Source organism: Acanthochromis polyacanthus, chromosome 11 (genome assembly GCF_021347895.1).
Source record: "Acanthochromis polyacanthus isolate Apoly-LR-REF ecotype Palm Island chromosome 11, KAUST_Apoly_ChrSc, whole genome shotgun sequence".
Taxonomy (NCBI): Eukaryota; Metazoa; Chordata; class Actinopteri; family Pomacentridae; genus Acanthochromis; species Acanthochromis polyacanthus.
The window spans coordinates 14,324,765-14,341,008 of NC_067123.1; the positions used below are offsets into that span (position 1 = coordinate 14,324,765).

General features: G+C 38.5%; 1 protein-coding gene across 2 annotated transcripts in view; it reads left to right on the top strand.

The window, feature by feature from the left end:
• nxph1 (neurexophilin 1) overlaps positions 1-13,814 on the top strand; it is a 118,607-nt gene extending 104,793 nt beyond the window's left edge. For both annotated transcript variants that reach the window (XM_051955134.1, XM_022207414.2), the window contains one exon: positions 11,800-13,814. In XM_051955134.1, the coding sequence (XP_051811094.1) occupies positions 11,800-12,555 (756 nt within the window). In that variant the 3' untranslated portion in view covers positions 12,556-13,814. The remainder of the gene's footprint in view (positions 1-11,799) is intronic.
• Positions 13,815-16,244: the final 2,430 nt, after the last annotated feature.

Genomic DNA, 16,244 nt, shown 5'->3' on the forward strand with positions numbered 1-16,244 from the left:
TTTTATTTATTGTTACTTTTGTGAGTTTCAAGTGATTTCAGTGAGAATTGTGGGTTTTTCCTTCTTTAACTGAGGGGTACCAACAATTTTGTCCACGTGTGTAAATATGGGTAGTCTCAAATCAGACTGGAGTCAGTTTGGTATGTAATTTCAATATAAACTGATATAATAAAGGCTCCTCTTACAAGCCCTCATTACTGTGTGATATGTGTGTCTCATGTTAAGGTATATGACATTGAAGTCTATACTGTGCTTTAGTGGTACAGTATTGCAAACATACCAGCGGTGACATTTTCGAAATGCTGAGGCTAGTTGTCCCCCAGTTCTAGTTGATATTGCATTACAATCTTTGGACTGTACAAATGTCTTCACAAGATGAATATCCTTACGTTCTGTGTTATTTTCCACATAAGAAGTAGACTAAAGTGTGCACAGTGGGGTTTTTTTTCCAAATTGTCTATCAAGTTGCAAATTGGTGCTTAATCAATTATTTTTTGGTTTCCATCTTTGCAGGTGATAAATAATGTGCATTGCACTGCAAATAAAATTAAAGCTGCAAATAGCGTTGGTCAGGTCCTCGCATCCGAGCGGCCCGGCTGACCCACGCATGTCCACCAGGTGGTGCTAAAACGGAGAGTGAAAAATTTCAGCCAGATTGGGCTACATACAGGCTAGGTACACAGCACTTCCTGTTTCATGGCGAGAATTCCAAAATGGCCACCAGTTGTCACATGGATGTGATTAGGAACAGACTCTGGTGACACTTGTAAAATTTGAGACAGATTGGAGCATGTACAGGCTAGTTAGACAGCACTTCCTGTTTCGTGGTGAGACATTCAAAATGGCCGGCAGGTGGCGCTATGACTCGGAGTGTATATCGACCTATGGATGTGATTGGGGCCAGACTCTGATCACACATGTAAAGTTTCAAGCAGTTTGGAGCATGTACAGGCTAGTTAGACAGCATTTCCTGTTTCGTGGCGAAGCATTCAAAATGACCACATTCCGTGGGTCGCCATGGCCACACTCTAAGACTTTTGTGGAGCGTTTTCATAACTTTTGATCACCCATGACTGGAGTACATCCTGGCCAAATTTTCGCTCTCTCGGTGTTAGTGTGTTTGAGTTTATAGCTTTTGAAAAAAAATGACAACTTTGTCCAAAATATGAATCATATTGAAAATGGCCACACCATCAGACTGTTGCGGACCATTTTGATAACTTTTGATCACTCCTGACTGGTGTACATCTGGACCAAATTTGAAGTCTGTCAGGGTTACACTGTTTGAGTTAATAATTTTTGAAAATGTCCAAAAGTGACAAAATATGAATCATATTTCAAAATGGCCGCATTCCGTGGGTCGCCAAGGCCACGCCCTCAGACTTTTGCGGAGCATTTTGATAACTTTTGATCACCCATGACTAGAGTACATCCTGGCCAAATTCGAGCTCTCTCGGTGTTGGTGGGTTGGAGTTTATAGCTTTTGAAAATGTCCAAAAATGACAAAATCGTCCAAAATATGCATCACATGTCAAAATGGCCACATTCCATGGGTCGCCATTTCCACGCCCTCAGGCTTTTGCGGAGCGTTTTCATAACTTTTGATCACCCATGACTGGAGTACATCCTGGCCAAATTTCAGCTCTCTCGGTGTTAGTGTGTTTGAGTTTATAGCTTTTGAAAATGTCAAAAAATGACAACTTTGTCCAAAATATGAATCATATTCAAAATGGCCGCTTTCCGTTGGTCGCCAGGGCCACACCGTCAGACTGTTGCGGACTATTTTGATAACTTTTGATCACCCATGACTGGTGTATATCCGGACCAAATTTCAGCTCTGTAGGGATTACACTGTTTGAGTTAATAATTTTTGAAAATGTCCAAAAATGACAAAATATTAATCATATTTCAAAATGGCCGCATTCCGTGCATCGCCATTTCCACGCCCTTAGACTTTTGCGGAGCGTTTTGATAACTTTTGATAACCCATGAAATGAGTACATCCAGGCCAACTTTCAGCTCTCACGGGGTTACGCTGTTTGAGTTTATAGCTTTTGAAAAGTGTCCAAAAATGACACAAAAATGTCCAAAATATGATTCATAATTCAAAATGGCCGACTGCCTGTTGGATTATGGGTAATGGTCCAAGAGGCTTTTTTGTGTGTCTTGACGAGTTAGATATGCATACCGAAATTCGTGGCTCTAAGTGAAAGGCTGTCCTTGGACTGAATTTTCAGCTGCTTTCAAAGAGAACATAAATAAAATAGGCATTGACTCAAATGTTACAAGCCTTTGCTCAGAAAAAAAGGCACAAGAAACCCTAATTGCAAGGAAGACCTCAGAAAACCAAAATGCGTCCATACCACCGACGTTTTTGTGCCTTTCTTGTCAACAATGTCGCTGTCCTCCGTTGAGCCTTGGGCTGTTTCTTCTGCAGTTACATCGGGGGGAACACTCATTTTCCTTTTTTCGGCATTTTCTCACGGCCAGTGCTGTCGGCTGTATGTGTTGCGACTGGTTGCTACTAGCTGCTAGCCTGCTATTCTGTGTTGTGTGCTACTTGGCTCTATTCCAGCACGTGATTGGTTCAGCGCCGCGCGGACTCGGAGCAGCTCCCATTGTCATTGGCTATTCGTTTATTGTCTATCAAAACACAGACAAATGAGGTCTATCGAAAAGTCTATCGCCCATGTTTTATATCTATATCAAGGGAAAGTTATTTTTCGATATATATCATTATCGTTTTATCGCCCAGTCCTATAAGGACGTCAAAAAGGCCGATTTCCCGGACGATGAAAAAAAACAAACTCTAGGGTTTCAATAGGGTCTCCGCACCGTTCGGTGCTCGGACCCTAAAAATGTATTGATTTAGCATGCTGTAAAATGCTGTAAAAATGATTGCATGAGACAAGAAGCTCTAAATTGTCAGAACACAGTGGAAAAATTTTGATAGCTGTGTTCTCCTGAGCATGTTAGAGACTTTAGTAAAGAAGTCATGTTTGGGATGAATAGTATAAACAGAGACTATGCTACTTGCCATGTCCAGCACTCTTTCATGCCTAAGGGCAACCAATTGGCTGTCTGGCTGGTCACCAGGTATCTGCAAGGCCTGTGCTGGCTGCAGTGCTGGCCATGTTTACCAGATGCACCATTCCCTCAGGTGGCAGCTGGCAGCTCTTGGCTGCAGCAAACCCACTGGCCCTCAGCCAGTAACATGCTGGATGATGCCTCAGAGTGAGAACTTCACAGGTGAACATGTCTGCATTTACTACATAGAGCCCAGCTGTTGACAATAAGTTGAAATAAATGCCTTCAGACTGCACATGTTATTCTCAGTGCAGTTGTGTGGCAATACTGCAATTCCCTGAGTTGAATACAATCTAGTTGTTCCAGTGGTGCAATCTTTTTAAACATTGACATGAGTATCTTCAGAGACAGAGTGATGTGTTATTCCCAGGGGATCATATCTGACCCACCTCAACTGCACTATTTTGCAACGAGCAAGTGTAGACAGTCTGAAAATAGAAAGTAATTGAGACAGTGCTTTATCTGCTGGACAGAGTGAGGAGGGTTTAAACTGCCTCCTAAATCTGAATTAAACCTGAGCCAGTTTTTTGTGATTCAACTTTATGTTGTATATGAAATAACAACATGATAGACAGACTGGTTTTAAAGCCTTAGCAGATGTGTAGTAATATTCAATTTTCCCAATTGGATCATGAAAAAGTTCAAAATGAGAATGAAATTACTCTGTGCACAAGTAATAGAAAACCTGATACATCTTGTACTTCCCCTGCCATCAAACTATATTGTGGTCCAAAAATTGTTTAAAATCTTACAACACTAATGAATCAGAGCTTTGTGAACTGGATAAAGAATAGAAGCAACAACTTCGGACTAAATGGAAATTCAGTCAGCTTTGCCGACATACATTGCACTATTTAATATAATCTACAATAAAATATCATTTACTTCTGTTTGTGTATACAACATTGTCTATATGGATGTCAACCACCCAAACACATTAAAAGGTAAAGGGTCTAGCCCAGATCTTAAATTTTGACCTATTCTAATGAAGAACCCATGAGACCTGGTGTGATATTGTTATCCAGTTGTTAACTAATTACTTTCACTGTCAAGTTTCTAGTTGATTGCAAGTAAAGCTTACAACCTAAGATTTAGATATGCATAGAACGTATTGAAACTTAGTTTTACTTGAATCAGGTACAGCACAAAAATACAAAGAATAAAATTAACCTAGTGATGCTCTAACTGACAGAGGGCATTTGTATGTCTCATTTTAGCTATTAAGATTATCCCTACATTTTTATTCAAGTAGGCTTTTGAACAAAGACATTTACTTGCAATAACACCTTTTAACTATGAACTTAAGCTACTTTTACTTGGGTCTGAAACTGTCTTCCACTGCTGGTTAAGATGTGGTAAAATAAGGTCTCCTATTACTGTTCTGCTACCACAGTAGTTTTTATGTCATTTTCTACAGCTGACATGTGCAAAGACTGTATTTCTGTGAGGATTAAAAGGAAAGAAAAGGCAAGTCTTCTCAAAGCAACTGCATCTCAAGAGTGCTATCATCTGTTTTTATGTTCCTTTTTAATAAATTGTATTGAATGTACTGCCAGAAAAGTGACATCTCCAGATTTTATTCATAAGCAGTCACATTATCATAAATCCATTCCAGTGTAATCCTCGCTCTCCACCATAGTCTTCAGTATGAGAGGGCCACCTCACCTATTTGAATAGATGATTGCTGAGTGTGTCTGCCTTAGACAGTCAGGCCCTTTTTGAGTTTAACCCTTCAGGCTAAAGATAGATCCCCGAGGCTCTCTTTAGCCCTACTGAGTGAGGTTTTAAATTTCAATCATGTCTAATGTAGAACCTATTCTCCAAGGGGGAAACTGGCTGTGATTTCTGTACTTAGTGTACAGTTGTGTCTGGATGAAATTTAAGCCTTTGAATGCTACAATTTGCAGTGAGACTCTTTATTTAGAATGTTACTTCACTGGTTTTAGTCTCATTTAAAATTGTGTGTACTTGTTTCTGCTATTCCGGTGGGGACTTTGACCTGACTATTTGCTATAAAGGTGGGGACTTGTCTTACGGTGGGGACCTAAAATGAGGTCCCCACGGGTGGCAACACCGTTTTCTTGGCCATATTGTTGTTAATAAAAAATGTAAAAGTGCAAAAACGTTTGTTTAGGGTTAGGCATTGATTTGGTGATGGTTAAGGTTAGGGTTAGGGTAAGGGTTAGGAGTTAGATATGAATGGGAGTCAATGGTAAGTCCCCACCGGTATAGAAAAACAAACATGTGTGTGTGTGTGTGTGTGTGTGTGTGTGTGTGTGTGTGTGTGTGTGTGTGTGTGTGTGTGTGTGTGTGAGTGCACGCGCGCACACACATGCATGTGAGCGTGTGTGTGTACTTGTTTCTGCTATACCGGTGGGGACTTTGACCTGACTATTTGCTATAAAGGTGGGGACTTGTCTTACGGTGGGGACCTAAAATGAGGTCCCCACGGGTGGCAACACCGTTTTCTTGGCCATATTGTTGTTAATAAAAAATGTAAAAGTGCAAAAACATTTGTTTAGGGTTAGGCATTGATTTGGTGATGGTTAAGGTTAGGGTTAGGGTAAGGGTTAGGAGTTAGATATGAATGGGAGTCAATGGTAAGTCCCCACCGGTATAGAAAAACAAACATGCACGTGTGTGGTGTGTGTAAACTTTCTGTACAATATATTTTAATTGTACTTGAAATTTACAATAAATTACTTTTGTGACTCTACAAATACTGTTAATTGTTCTTTAAATATAAAATAACTTTAAGTATGCGCCTATTTACCTGAAATATAAAATACTTTGATTTTTAACACCACTGAGTTCTGTATTTTTACATGCATTTCTTTCTTGTCTTACAAATAAAACAACTTATATTTCTTGTCATGAATAAGAAAAATCTGTAAAACATTTTGTTACATTTTATTTAAAGTTACATTTTGAATTACTAAATACACTACAAATTGCCATTCAGAGTCCAATAGTGATATAATCTTAAATTATGACTATTTATTTATAATTTTAAGGGTAAAACTTTCAGTTATGCTAAATATCCTTATATCCTTATACAAACCTGCAAATTTCCTTTTTTTTTCTTTTTACAGAACATATCTTACTGTTGCCTATTGTTTAACAGTATTTCAAATATAACTTTACTGGTGTATTTTAATTTTTAACAATATGTGTAAAGTTTTGTGAATGTTCCAGTGGAATTAAGAGATGTGAGGAAATTCAATCCGAAGGGCAACTGATTGGTATAGCGAATCCTTCTTTCTAGGTATTGATCTTGGGGGCAAGCCACAAAATGCAAAAAAAACTCAGCAAGATGGATCTGCTGTCATGTCTTACAGTAGAAATCAGGCAATCAATGTCACGTACCTCCACCAGGGCCTGTATAAACCTAATTCCACTCATCGGCACTAAATAGTAAAAACCCTTGGGTTCATCAATCATCATTTCAAGGAGCATTTTTAACTTAATAGTCTGGCCTTTACCCACTGAACGGCCATTGCCTTTATTGGTGAGAGCCAGCAGATACTCCCTCTTTTTGACACAGGGAGGAGATGTGAGCAATGTTTTACTTTGATTTCTGTATTCCCTTTCTTGCTCAGACTGCTGCACTGTAATTCCCAATTTGGAACTGTCTGTTATCATGATTTGAAATTGAAGCTTGCAGCAAAAATATATTTTTTCTACCCTCAAGGAATACAGTTTATGTCAGGGGAGGGGTGGGGGTGAGTGGTGGGTTGTGGAGGATGGTGGTGGGGACTTAAAATACATTCCCTTCTCAAATAACAGTTTCACATCTTTCAAATACATTGGTTTTTCTATTCAAACCAGGGGACTTTCTTTGATTTTCATTATTTAGTGTAGGTCTCTCATGTCTAACAGTGTTTTTATTCAGGAATTTTCAGATTTTTTTTTCCTTTTTTTGTCCAAATATGACAAGATTCTTATTCTTGGTGATTTTAACATTCATGTCTGCTGCCCTTTTCAATCTTTGGCTGCTGATATTCTGGAAACAACTGATTCTTTTAACCTCAATCAAGCTGTACATGTGCGCTCTCACTCTAAATGCCATACCTTTGAGTTGGTTTTACACAGTATTTTCAGCCCCTACAATGTTGATACAAAGGATACCTGTGTGTATGATCTTAATCTTGTTTTATTTAGTATGGTTTTATAACTTTTACCAGCCTGTCACAGCACACCAGTACACCGCCATTTTTTTTAACTCGATGCCTACTGAGCTTTTCATTCCTACCTCTTTAACTGCTTTAAATCCCAACCTTGCACACACACTCCACAGAGGAGCTGGTCTCCCTTTTTAATCATAACTGTCCTGCACTTTGTGGCCCTATTCAGATGTAGAGTCTCCGATAGTACCATCATTAATTCCAGTGTTGGGCAGTAACGTCACTACAAATAGCGTCGTTAGTAGTTTAACTACATTTTTCTCTAACGACGTGATAGCGTCGTTGTTTACAAAATCAAAAAACGTTTCAACAGCTTAGCTGATCTTTTGGTCATGTAGTGCAGTAGCGAACGAAAAAAGCTACATTAAACATTTTAAAATGATTAATGTTGAACTGCTTGAAGCGGAGCTTTCTGCTCTGCTGCAGTGTCATCTCCAAACGCCGACATGTCTGTGTCGACCAATAGAAGCGGAGGAATTGTTGATGTCGTCATTCAACAATCCCTTCCTGCGACTTCACTGGATCCTTCACACAGACGCTTGCTTCAGTTCGCTGAGAGATGGCAGAGAAGGAGGGAGAAGACGAGGAGCAACCGAAGGAGTCAGAGTCACCGTGGCCCTACCTAAATAGTTATGAGTTTTTGTGAAAGAACGGTGAAACGTTATGTTTTCAGATGCCTACTGTGCCAGCCCAAGGCGAAGTTTCTGTCACCTTCAAAGACGTCAAATACAAATATGAGAACTCATATACAGGTGACTACCGAATATGCACAACCAGCAGCAATTAGCTAACCACCACATGTCAACCGCAGTATAAGATGCACACACAAACGAGCTACTTTTCAACATCTAAAATTCACGTGGCAGTAAATTAATTAAATTAAGCGTAAGGTTGTGGTGGCAGTGTGTGAATGTCTATAAATTGGGGGATAATAATTAAACTGATACATATAGGAGGGAAGAGGTATGGGAGAAAACTTCATTATTAATCCCTGAATTTTTTTGGTAATTAAGTCTGTTCAGTGTGGAGAAAAAAGTAACTTGAATGTATTAAGCTACTTTGGTCATATTGCCGTAGCTTAGCTTGCTACATTTCTGTGGGTCATAGCTTCAGTGTAGTAAAGCTTGATTTAACACAGAGTAGCTCGTAGCTTAGCTCATTATAGTTTCCAAGTAGCTTGCCCAACACTGATTAATTCTCTTATTGCTCTTTCCCCCTGTGTTTTTACTGAAATTAGAAAAAAAAATCACAAATAAAATTAATAATAGTAGGCAATCAATTACATGAATTACCTTGTGTATGAATTGCGCCATATAAATAAACATGCCTTGCATTGCCTTACACTCCCCGATATTGTTTTACACTCCACCCAGCTTGTTCGGAGTCATTGTAGTAATTTTAATGCTATCTCACTGCCTCATCTCTTCAAAATAATAATTCAAATGAAATCAACCATGTGCAGTCTAGATGCTATTCCCACAAAATTTCTCAAAGAGGTTGTTGACTCGGTTGGGCCCATTACTGCACTAAATATTAATAGCTCATTTCTCACTGGTCACTTTCCTTTTCCTTTTAAACATGCTGTTGTCCAACCCCTTTTAAAGAAACCCAATCTTGACTCTTCTAATCGTAACAATTTTAGACCAATTTCCAAACTTCCGTATTTATTTAGAGTTTTAGAAATTCAGGTTTCAGCTTTTATGTGCCAACATAACATCTTTGAGAAGTTCCAGTCTGGTTTTAGTGCTCATAGTACAGAAACTGCCCTCCTCAAGGTAACAAATGACCTTCTGGCTGCTGACAGAGGAGAGAGTGCAATTTTATTTCTTTTAGAGTTACGTGCAGCTTTTAACACCGTAAAGCATACAATTTTAATTGAATGTCTTAGAACTTGGGTTTGCATCAGGGCACTGCCCTGAACTGGTTTTAAACAGAACTTACTTGGTCACCATAGGTCATCATTCAGCTCCCATTACCTGTGGTGTACCGTAAGGTTAAATTTTAGGTCCAGTTTCATTTTCTATTTATTTACTCCCTCTTGGTCTTTTGACCCTACGTCACAATGTATCCTTTCATTTTTGTGCCGAGGACATATAGATTTACCTTCTGCTGAGACCTGCTGATCGAGGATTCATAGCTGCTGTTTTTGACTGTCTCAATGATATTAACCGTTGGCTCAAAGCCTTCTTCAGCTAAACAAATCTGAAGTATTACTTTTTAACCAACCAAACTTACACAGCAATCTCACGGTGAACAACCTTGATCCATTATCCACCAATGTAAAGCTCATTGCCAAAACCCTACGTGATCTAGACCTTGACCCAGACCACAGTTTTGCTCACATCAAAAAAGTTATCCAGGCTTGCTTCCTCCAAATCAGAACAATCTCAAAGATTATGTAAGTCGATGCTCTCACACCTAGACCTGGAAAAAATTGTACATACATCTTCTCCCATCTCGATTATTGTAACTCCTTCCTTTCTGGCATCCCTGTAAAGCTCCTCTGTTGTCTCCAACTTGTCCAAAATGCAGCAGCTCGGCTTCTTACTCGTTTTAACAGACAACATCACACCTGTCTTGGCTTCCCTTCACTGGCTCCCTGTCTGTTTTAGAATTGATTTAAAGATTTTACTGATCACTTTTAAAACTCACCAGGGTCTTGCCCCAAGCTACATTTATGATCTGTTGACCTGTTTTGAGCCTATGCACAACCTCAGATCTTCAGGTTAATCCTTTCTGGTGGTTCTAAAGTTGAAGCTTAAATCTAAGGGTGACCAAACTATCTCCATCAGGGCCCCTGGATTTTGCAACGATCTGTCTTAGGATATCTCCTAAGACAGGTCATTGCTTGCGGAGTCAGTAACTTCTTTTAAATCCCTTCTTAAAACAAACTTTTATGGATTTGCTTTTATGGGAAGTTTACTGTTAGCTATAATTAATTTAAATAGTTTAGTTTAATTTGCTTTCCATTCTGTATTGTGTCCTGTTTATTTTATATGTTCTCTTGTTTTATTTTAATGTTAGATACCTTGTTCTTTGGTGTGATGTCATCACTAATTCTTTAATTCTGTAATTTTTTGATTTTTAATTTCTAACTTTTAATATTCAATGTAGTTCTTTAATTTTTAAACTGCCTTGTTCCTTTGTTTATGTGTGCTAATATAGCTAATTATTCATTTAAGTTATCATATTTACTATTCATTTTAATTGACTGCTCTGCCTTGACTTCTTATGTTTTGGCTTGATTGTCTGTGTTTGCATGTGTTGACTGTCAAAGCACTTTGTGAATGCTGATCTTAAGGATGCTATATAAATAAAGTAATTATTATTGTTATTCATTGGTCAATTTTGAATAAAATGGAATGCTTAAATATGAAAGTCAATATTTCCCAAATGACATAGATGACACGTAAGGAAAATGTCATGACACATAATTTCATTATTTATTCATTTTTATAAACATATATACACTATTTTAAATATATTTTTGCACATTAGATATTGATATGTAGTTGTTGTAAAAGGTTGCTGCCAGACAAAGTTTTATTGTATCTCTCTGTGCAATAACAATAAAGCTTCATTCATCCAATACAGAAGTATGTTTCCATATTGGCAGGGCTCGACCAAGCCTTTTAAGGTCTTAAACTCAATCACTCATGTTCTTTAAATTCCACAGGATTTTGTAGTATTGTATACAATGGGGTGTCTATGGCTCAAGTCCACCAAGGTTGGTGGTTTAACACCCAGTCTCTCCACCAGTGGTGTGTCTTTGTTTGTTTGTGAGTGTTTGTGCGGGTGTGTGAATTGATGAATTGTAACACATTGTCAAATGCATCATAGTGTGGCAAAGATAAAACATATAAAGTAAAAAATGCTTTATAAGTTAGGATCATTTAACATTTTTATGATACCGTGAAGGGAAGCTAATGGGACTGGGAATGTGACTTACTGACCAAGAACGCAAACATCTAGCATGTAAGCCTTTAGAGATAAACTCTTTTTGTTGCAATGCCTTCGCCTATGAAATTGGTGAGTTCCTTGATATCTATTTTTTTTTTAGTTTTTTTTTCGCAAAAAACCCTGCGTGATTTACTTATTAAAAAATAAATTAGAACACTACGCTTTGTTAACAAGTTGGCTTAATTTCATTTGTAAATGTCAAATTACACAAACTTTTCCCCTTTAAACTTATTGGCAAATACAATGACATTACCAATCAACAGGACAGTATTACCAAAGAAGACTTTTTGCTGGCAAATATGAATTTAAACAATGTCAGACAAATTTAGCAAAAGTTTTATGAAGAAGTAAACTATTTCCATACACCTGTAAAGCTTATAATTATTCACAGCATGACAATTTGGAACAAAAGGTATCTATTTGTTTTTGTTCTTTTTTGTTTGTTTCTTTGTTTCTTGGAGGGGGCCTCTAGTGATTGAAGTAAATTTAATAGTATTAAATTGCCTATGCATAATAACTTTTACACATTACATACCAGCTGACAGATGTGCTTTACTGTCTTCCACAGGTTACAAGGGTTTACGCTTCAAAGTCAGACATTGTGAAGTCAGGAAGCCCAAAATCCACATTAAAGCACATATGGACAGAAAGCAGTAAGGAGATGTCCATCAGTAGGCTGCTGTCACAGACTCTACATGGAAAAGAGAACAGCACAGCCTTGGACCTTCGTTATGACACTCCAGAACCCTACTCAGAGCAGGACCTGTGGGAGTGGCTGAGAAATTCCACAGACTTGCAGGACTCACGGCCGCGAGCTAAAAGACGGCCCATGGTCAAGACAGGGAAGTTCAAGAAGATGTTCGGTTGGGGGGACTTCCATTCCAACATCAAGACGGTCAAACTCAACCTGCTGATCACTGGTAAGATCGTGGATCATGGCAATGGCACCTTCAGTGTATACTTTCGTCACAACTCTACAGGGCAGGGCAACGTATCTGTCAGCTTGGTCCCTCCAACCAAGATAGTAGAGTTTGATGTGGCAGCGCAGCAGTCTGTCATTGATGCCAAGGACTCAAAGTCCTTCAACTGTCGCATAGAGTACGAGAAGGTGGAGAAAGGTGCCAAGAACACACTCTGCAACTTTGATCCATCCAAGACCTGCTACCAGGAGCAAACCCAGAGCCATGTCTCCTGGCTGTGCTCCAAACCTTTCAAAGTCATCTGCATCTTCATTTCCTTCTACAGCACTGACTACAAACTGGTGCAGAAAGTGTGCCCAGACTACAATTACCACAGTGACACTCCCTACTTCCCCTCTGGCTGATGTGCCCCTAGAACCTACTGACAGCATAGTGGATGAGTGGAGCACAGACTGGGTGTTCTACCCATCCCTTGAGAAATGTGTATATTAGCCGTACTGTTCTTTAACATGTCCATACCAGAGAATTAGCCATCCCAAATGATTTACCTATTCAATGTTCTAAGTTTTGCAGTGAGAGCAGATACTTTTAACTGTTACAAAATGTGGTCTATAGAACTGTAATATGCTTCAAAATACCTGAAAATCTCTGTGATTATTATGATTATTATGAGATAGAATTTTGTCATTAAATTATGTTCCCTATTGAATCGTGTTTAGAAAGATGGGGCTTATCAGTCCTTTGAGCTTGTACTTTTCACTATTAAAACCTTCTTTGTTTACTTTAAATTTACTTTACACTCCTAGTCCAACTAGATGGTAATAACTTTCTTTTAGAATGTATTTCATATACAATTTATTAACTTCCTGGACAACAACATATGGACCGTTCGCCCCTACTGTGCTATTTACGCTCTCTAGTTCATCTTGCATAACTGGAAAACTAAATGATGTCCTCATTCAAAAAGAAAAACAAAGTTTTTACAGAACCTGCAATGCAGCTGAAGAAGATGGTGAAGATAAAATTTGAGTTTGATGCTTTTAGAAATGTGGGGTGGTCTTCCTGACTTAGGGATGAACTGGGATGGAGTAGGCTTCTCAATAAGGTGAGAAAATGTGTTAACCTGCTCAGATACAGTAACACTGGCAGTCCTCAGCTGTCATCAGTGTTCTTTTTCATGCAGCCAGATGCTGAGTCAGCTGAGTGAACATCATTCTGAGCTCACTGAATTTTGGATTTCCTGACTGATTGATCAGTGGGTCGTTTGTGGGGGATGGGGCTTGCTCATTGTCACTTAATATAAGAAATGTAATGTATTGAATTCTATATCTTAGAGCTTAATTTGTATGAATGGTTTGTATCGTACATAGTTTATCCCAATTACACTGCTTCTGTACCTGCCGTCCCCCCCCCAAATTAGCTGTGTCTTTACCCACCCTTCTGCTAAGTCTTGTTCACTCCATTTATGCTCGTTCTTGGTTCCTCTAACAAAGAAAATGATGTTGCTGCCCTAGATGTGAATTTAATGAAAATAGCAATCCTGTACAGAAGCTGTAAAACTGACTAAATATATTAAAAGTATTAATGGAAGTTTTCTTTATGGGCTTGGGGGGTGGATGGAAGGGTACGAATTAAAAAAAATCAGAAAATTTTATCAATTGAATGTTGGTACATGTGAGTTCTTTCGTTGTGTCTTGCTGTAACAATAAGTCACTTGTAGAGCTCTTGTTACATACCACTATGGCTGTCTGCTACCAAATCCTGTTTTCAGACATGGGACATGGGACATTGCTGGCTTCATCAGTCTATTAAAGTGACAGCATTCTAGTCATTCAGACATAAGTCACTTTTCCATTAATATTCACCAAAACATCATTCAGACATACCCACCACAGTGCTGGAGTGAGCTGTGGTATGCACCTGATATTTGTCATTTACGCAAGACTAATCAATACACCCAGTGATGTGTAATACATAACAATACAATACTGCATAATTAAGTACTTCATAAAAAATTATATAGCCTCCATATTTGACATCAGTGTGTACTATTCAAACAGAGTGTGTTAAACAGTCTGTTGAAAGCGCCACATTGCGTCCATGGTTAAAGGGACCCAGAACACATAAGCTCTGTGTCTGACTATAATTACTTCTTGGAGTGCTGTCTGATATAGCACCATGTGTGATCGAGCAGATCCTAATAATCAAGCGTGCCAGAAAGTTGGACACATAGAGGCAAACTTGTGCTTCAGTTCCTAGGAGATGTGGAGATTGGGATGCGAGACTGATAGCGTCTGTTCTGGGATTTCACAGTGGCACCTGCCATCGAATCCTCTGATTCGACAGTTAGGATCATCAGTTGGCTTTAAACAGATTAGAGCCTCTGGGGAGGGAAATCCGCTGCCTCTAGCAGGCTCACAATTTATCAGTAATTAAAGTGGATGCCAGGTTTGTGTTTTCATTGGAGGTCTGTGGGGTGCTTTTATAGCTGTCCTCATTAACGGACTGCCTCCAAAAGTTTGCCCTCAACGCTCACTTTTAACAAGCCAGTAGGGATTTCTTGAGCATGTGATATTATATGTATATACAAAATACCAACAGTGTAGAAACAAGTACATAACACAACAGTTGTTAATTTTAAGCATAGGATTGTAAGGACTGTTACATTTCACATGAACACTGGTCATTCATGTTCAACTACATAACATGGTACAACTGCTTAAGGAAAGTGAACACTTGAGAAATGCAGTTAAAAAAAAACAGGATGAAATAGATGATCCAGATGGTGGAACTGTTCCTACAAATATAAATTAGTATGATAAAATAAACAAACAGATGTTTGTTTGTTTTTTCTAAATGTTATGTGACAGAGATACATTCAAGACAGGCTAACTCTCTTTAGTCTGTCTCATTTTTCCAGACTACTTATATTCCCCAGTCTGAACTTCAGTTTGGCAAAATCTTGATGCTTAGTTTATATGGAGCGATAGGAGTGCCAAATCAAAATATAAATAAATAAATAAATAAATAAATGTGGAAATATAAAGAGAAATAAATAAATAAATAAATAAATGTGGAAATATAAAGAGAAATAAATAAATAAATAAATAAATGTGGAAATATAAAGAGAAATAAATAAATAAATAAATAAAAAGGAAAATTTTGTCTTTGCTTTTACCTTTTCTGTTTTTTCCTTTTATTTATTTATTTATTTATTTATTTCTCTTTATATTTCCACATTTATTTATTTAATTATTTATTTCTCTTTATATTTCCACATTTATTTATTTAATTATTTATTTATTTATTTCTCTTTATATTTCCACATTTATTTATTTATTTAATTATTTATTTATTTCCCTTTATATTTCCTCAGTCCACCAAGAAAAGGAAAAATGCAAATCAGTTTGCTCTGGGCGGGGATTCTGAACACAGGAGTCCTGCCTGACACCAGCTCCCAGCACGGCTGAAGTGAAGCCATGTCACCGTTGAGCTTCGGCTGATTCTGCCACTGATAAGAAAATAAACATTAATTTACCGAATTAACAGCGTCCTTTCAGTGTCTGATGGCAGAATCAGTCGAAGTTCCACGGTGACACGGCTTCACTTCAGCCGTGATCGGAGCTGGCGTCAGGACAGAAACCTGTGTGCGGGTACGACTCCCCACCCTGAAAAGGAAGCCCCGCCCAGAGCAAACTGATTTGCATTTTTCTATTTCATGGTGTCAGGCATTATGAAATAACCACCAAGAAATAAAATGCAAATCAGTTTGCTTTCACTTGGTGGACTGAGCTGTCAATCAAATGGCTCTAGGCGGGGCTTCCTCGTCGTTCCTGATCACAGGCCGCTCAGAGGGGCGTGTCGTGTCTACTCTTCATATGCCTGTGATCAGGAACGACGAGGAAGCCCCGCCTCGAGCCATTTGATTGACAGCTCAGTCCACCAAGTGAAAGCAAACTGATTTGCATTTTATTTCTTGGTGGTTATTTCATAATGCCTGACACCATGAAATAGAAAAATGCAAATCAGTTTGCTCTGGGCGGGGCTTCCTTTTCAGGGTGGGGAGTCGTACCCGCACACAGGTTTCTGTCCT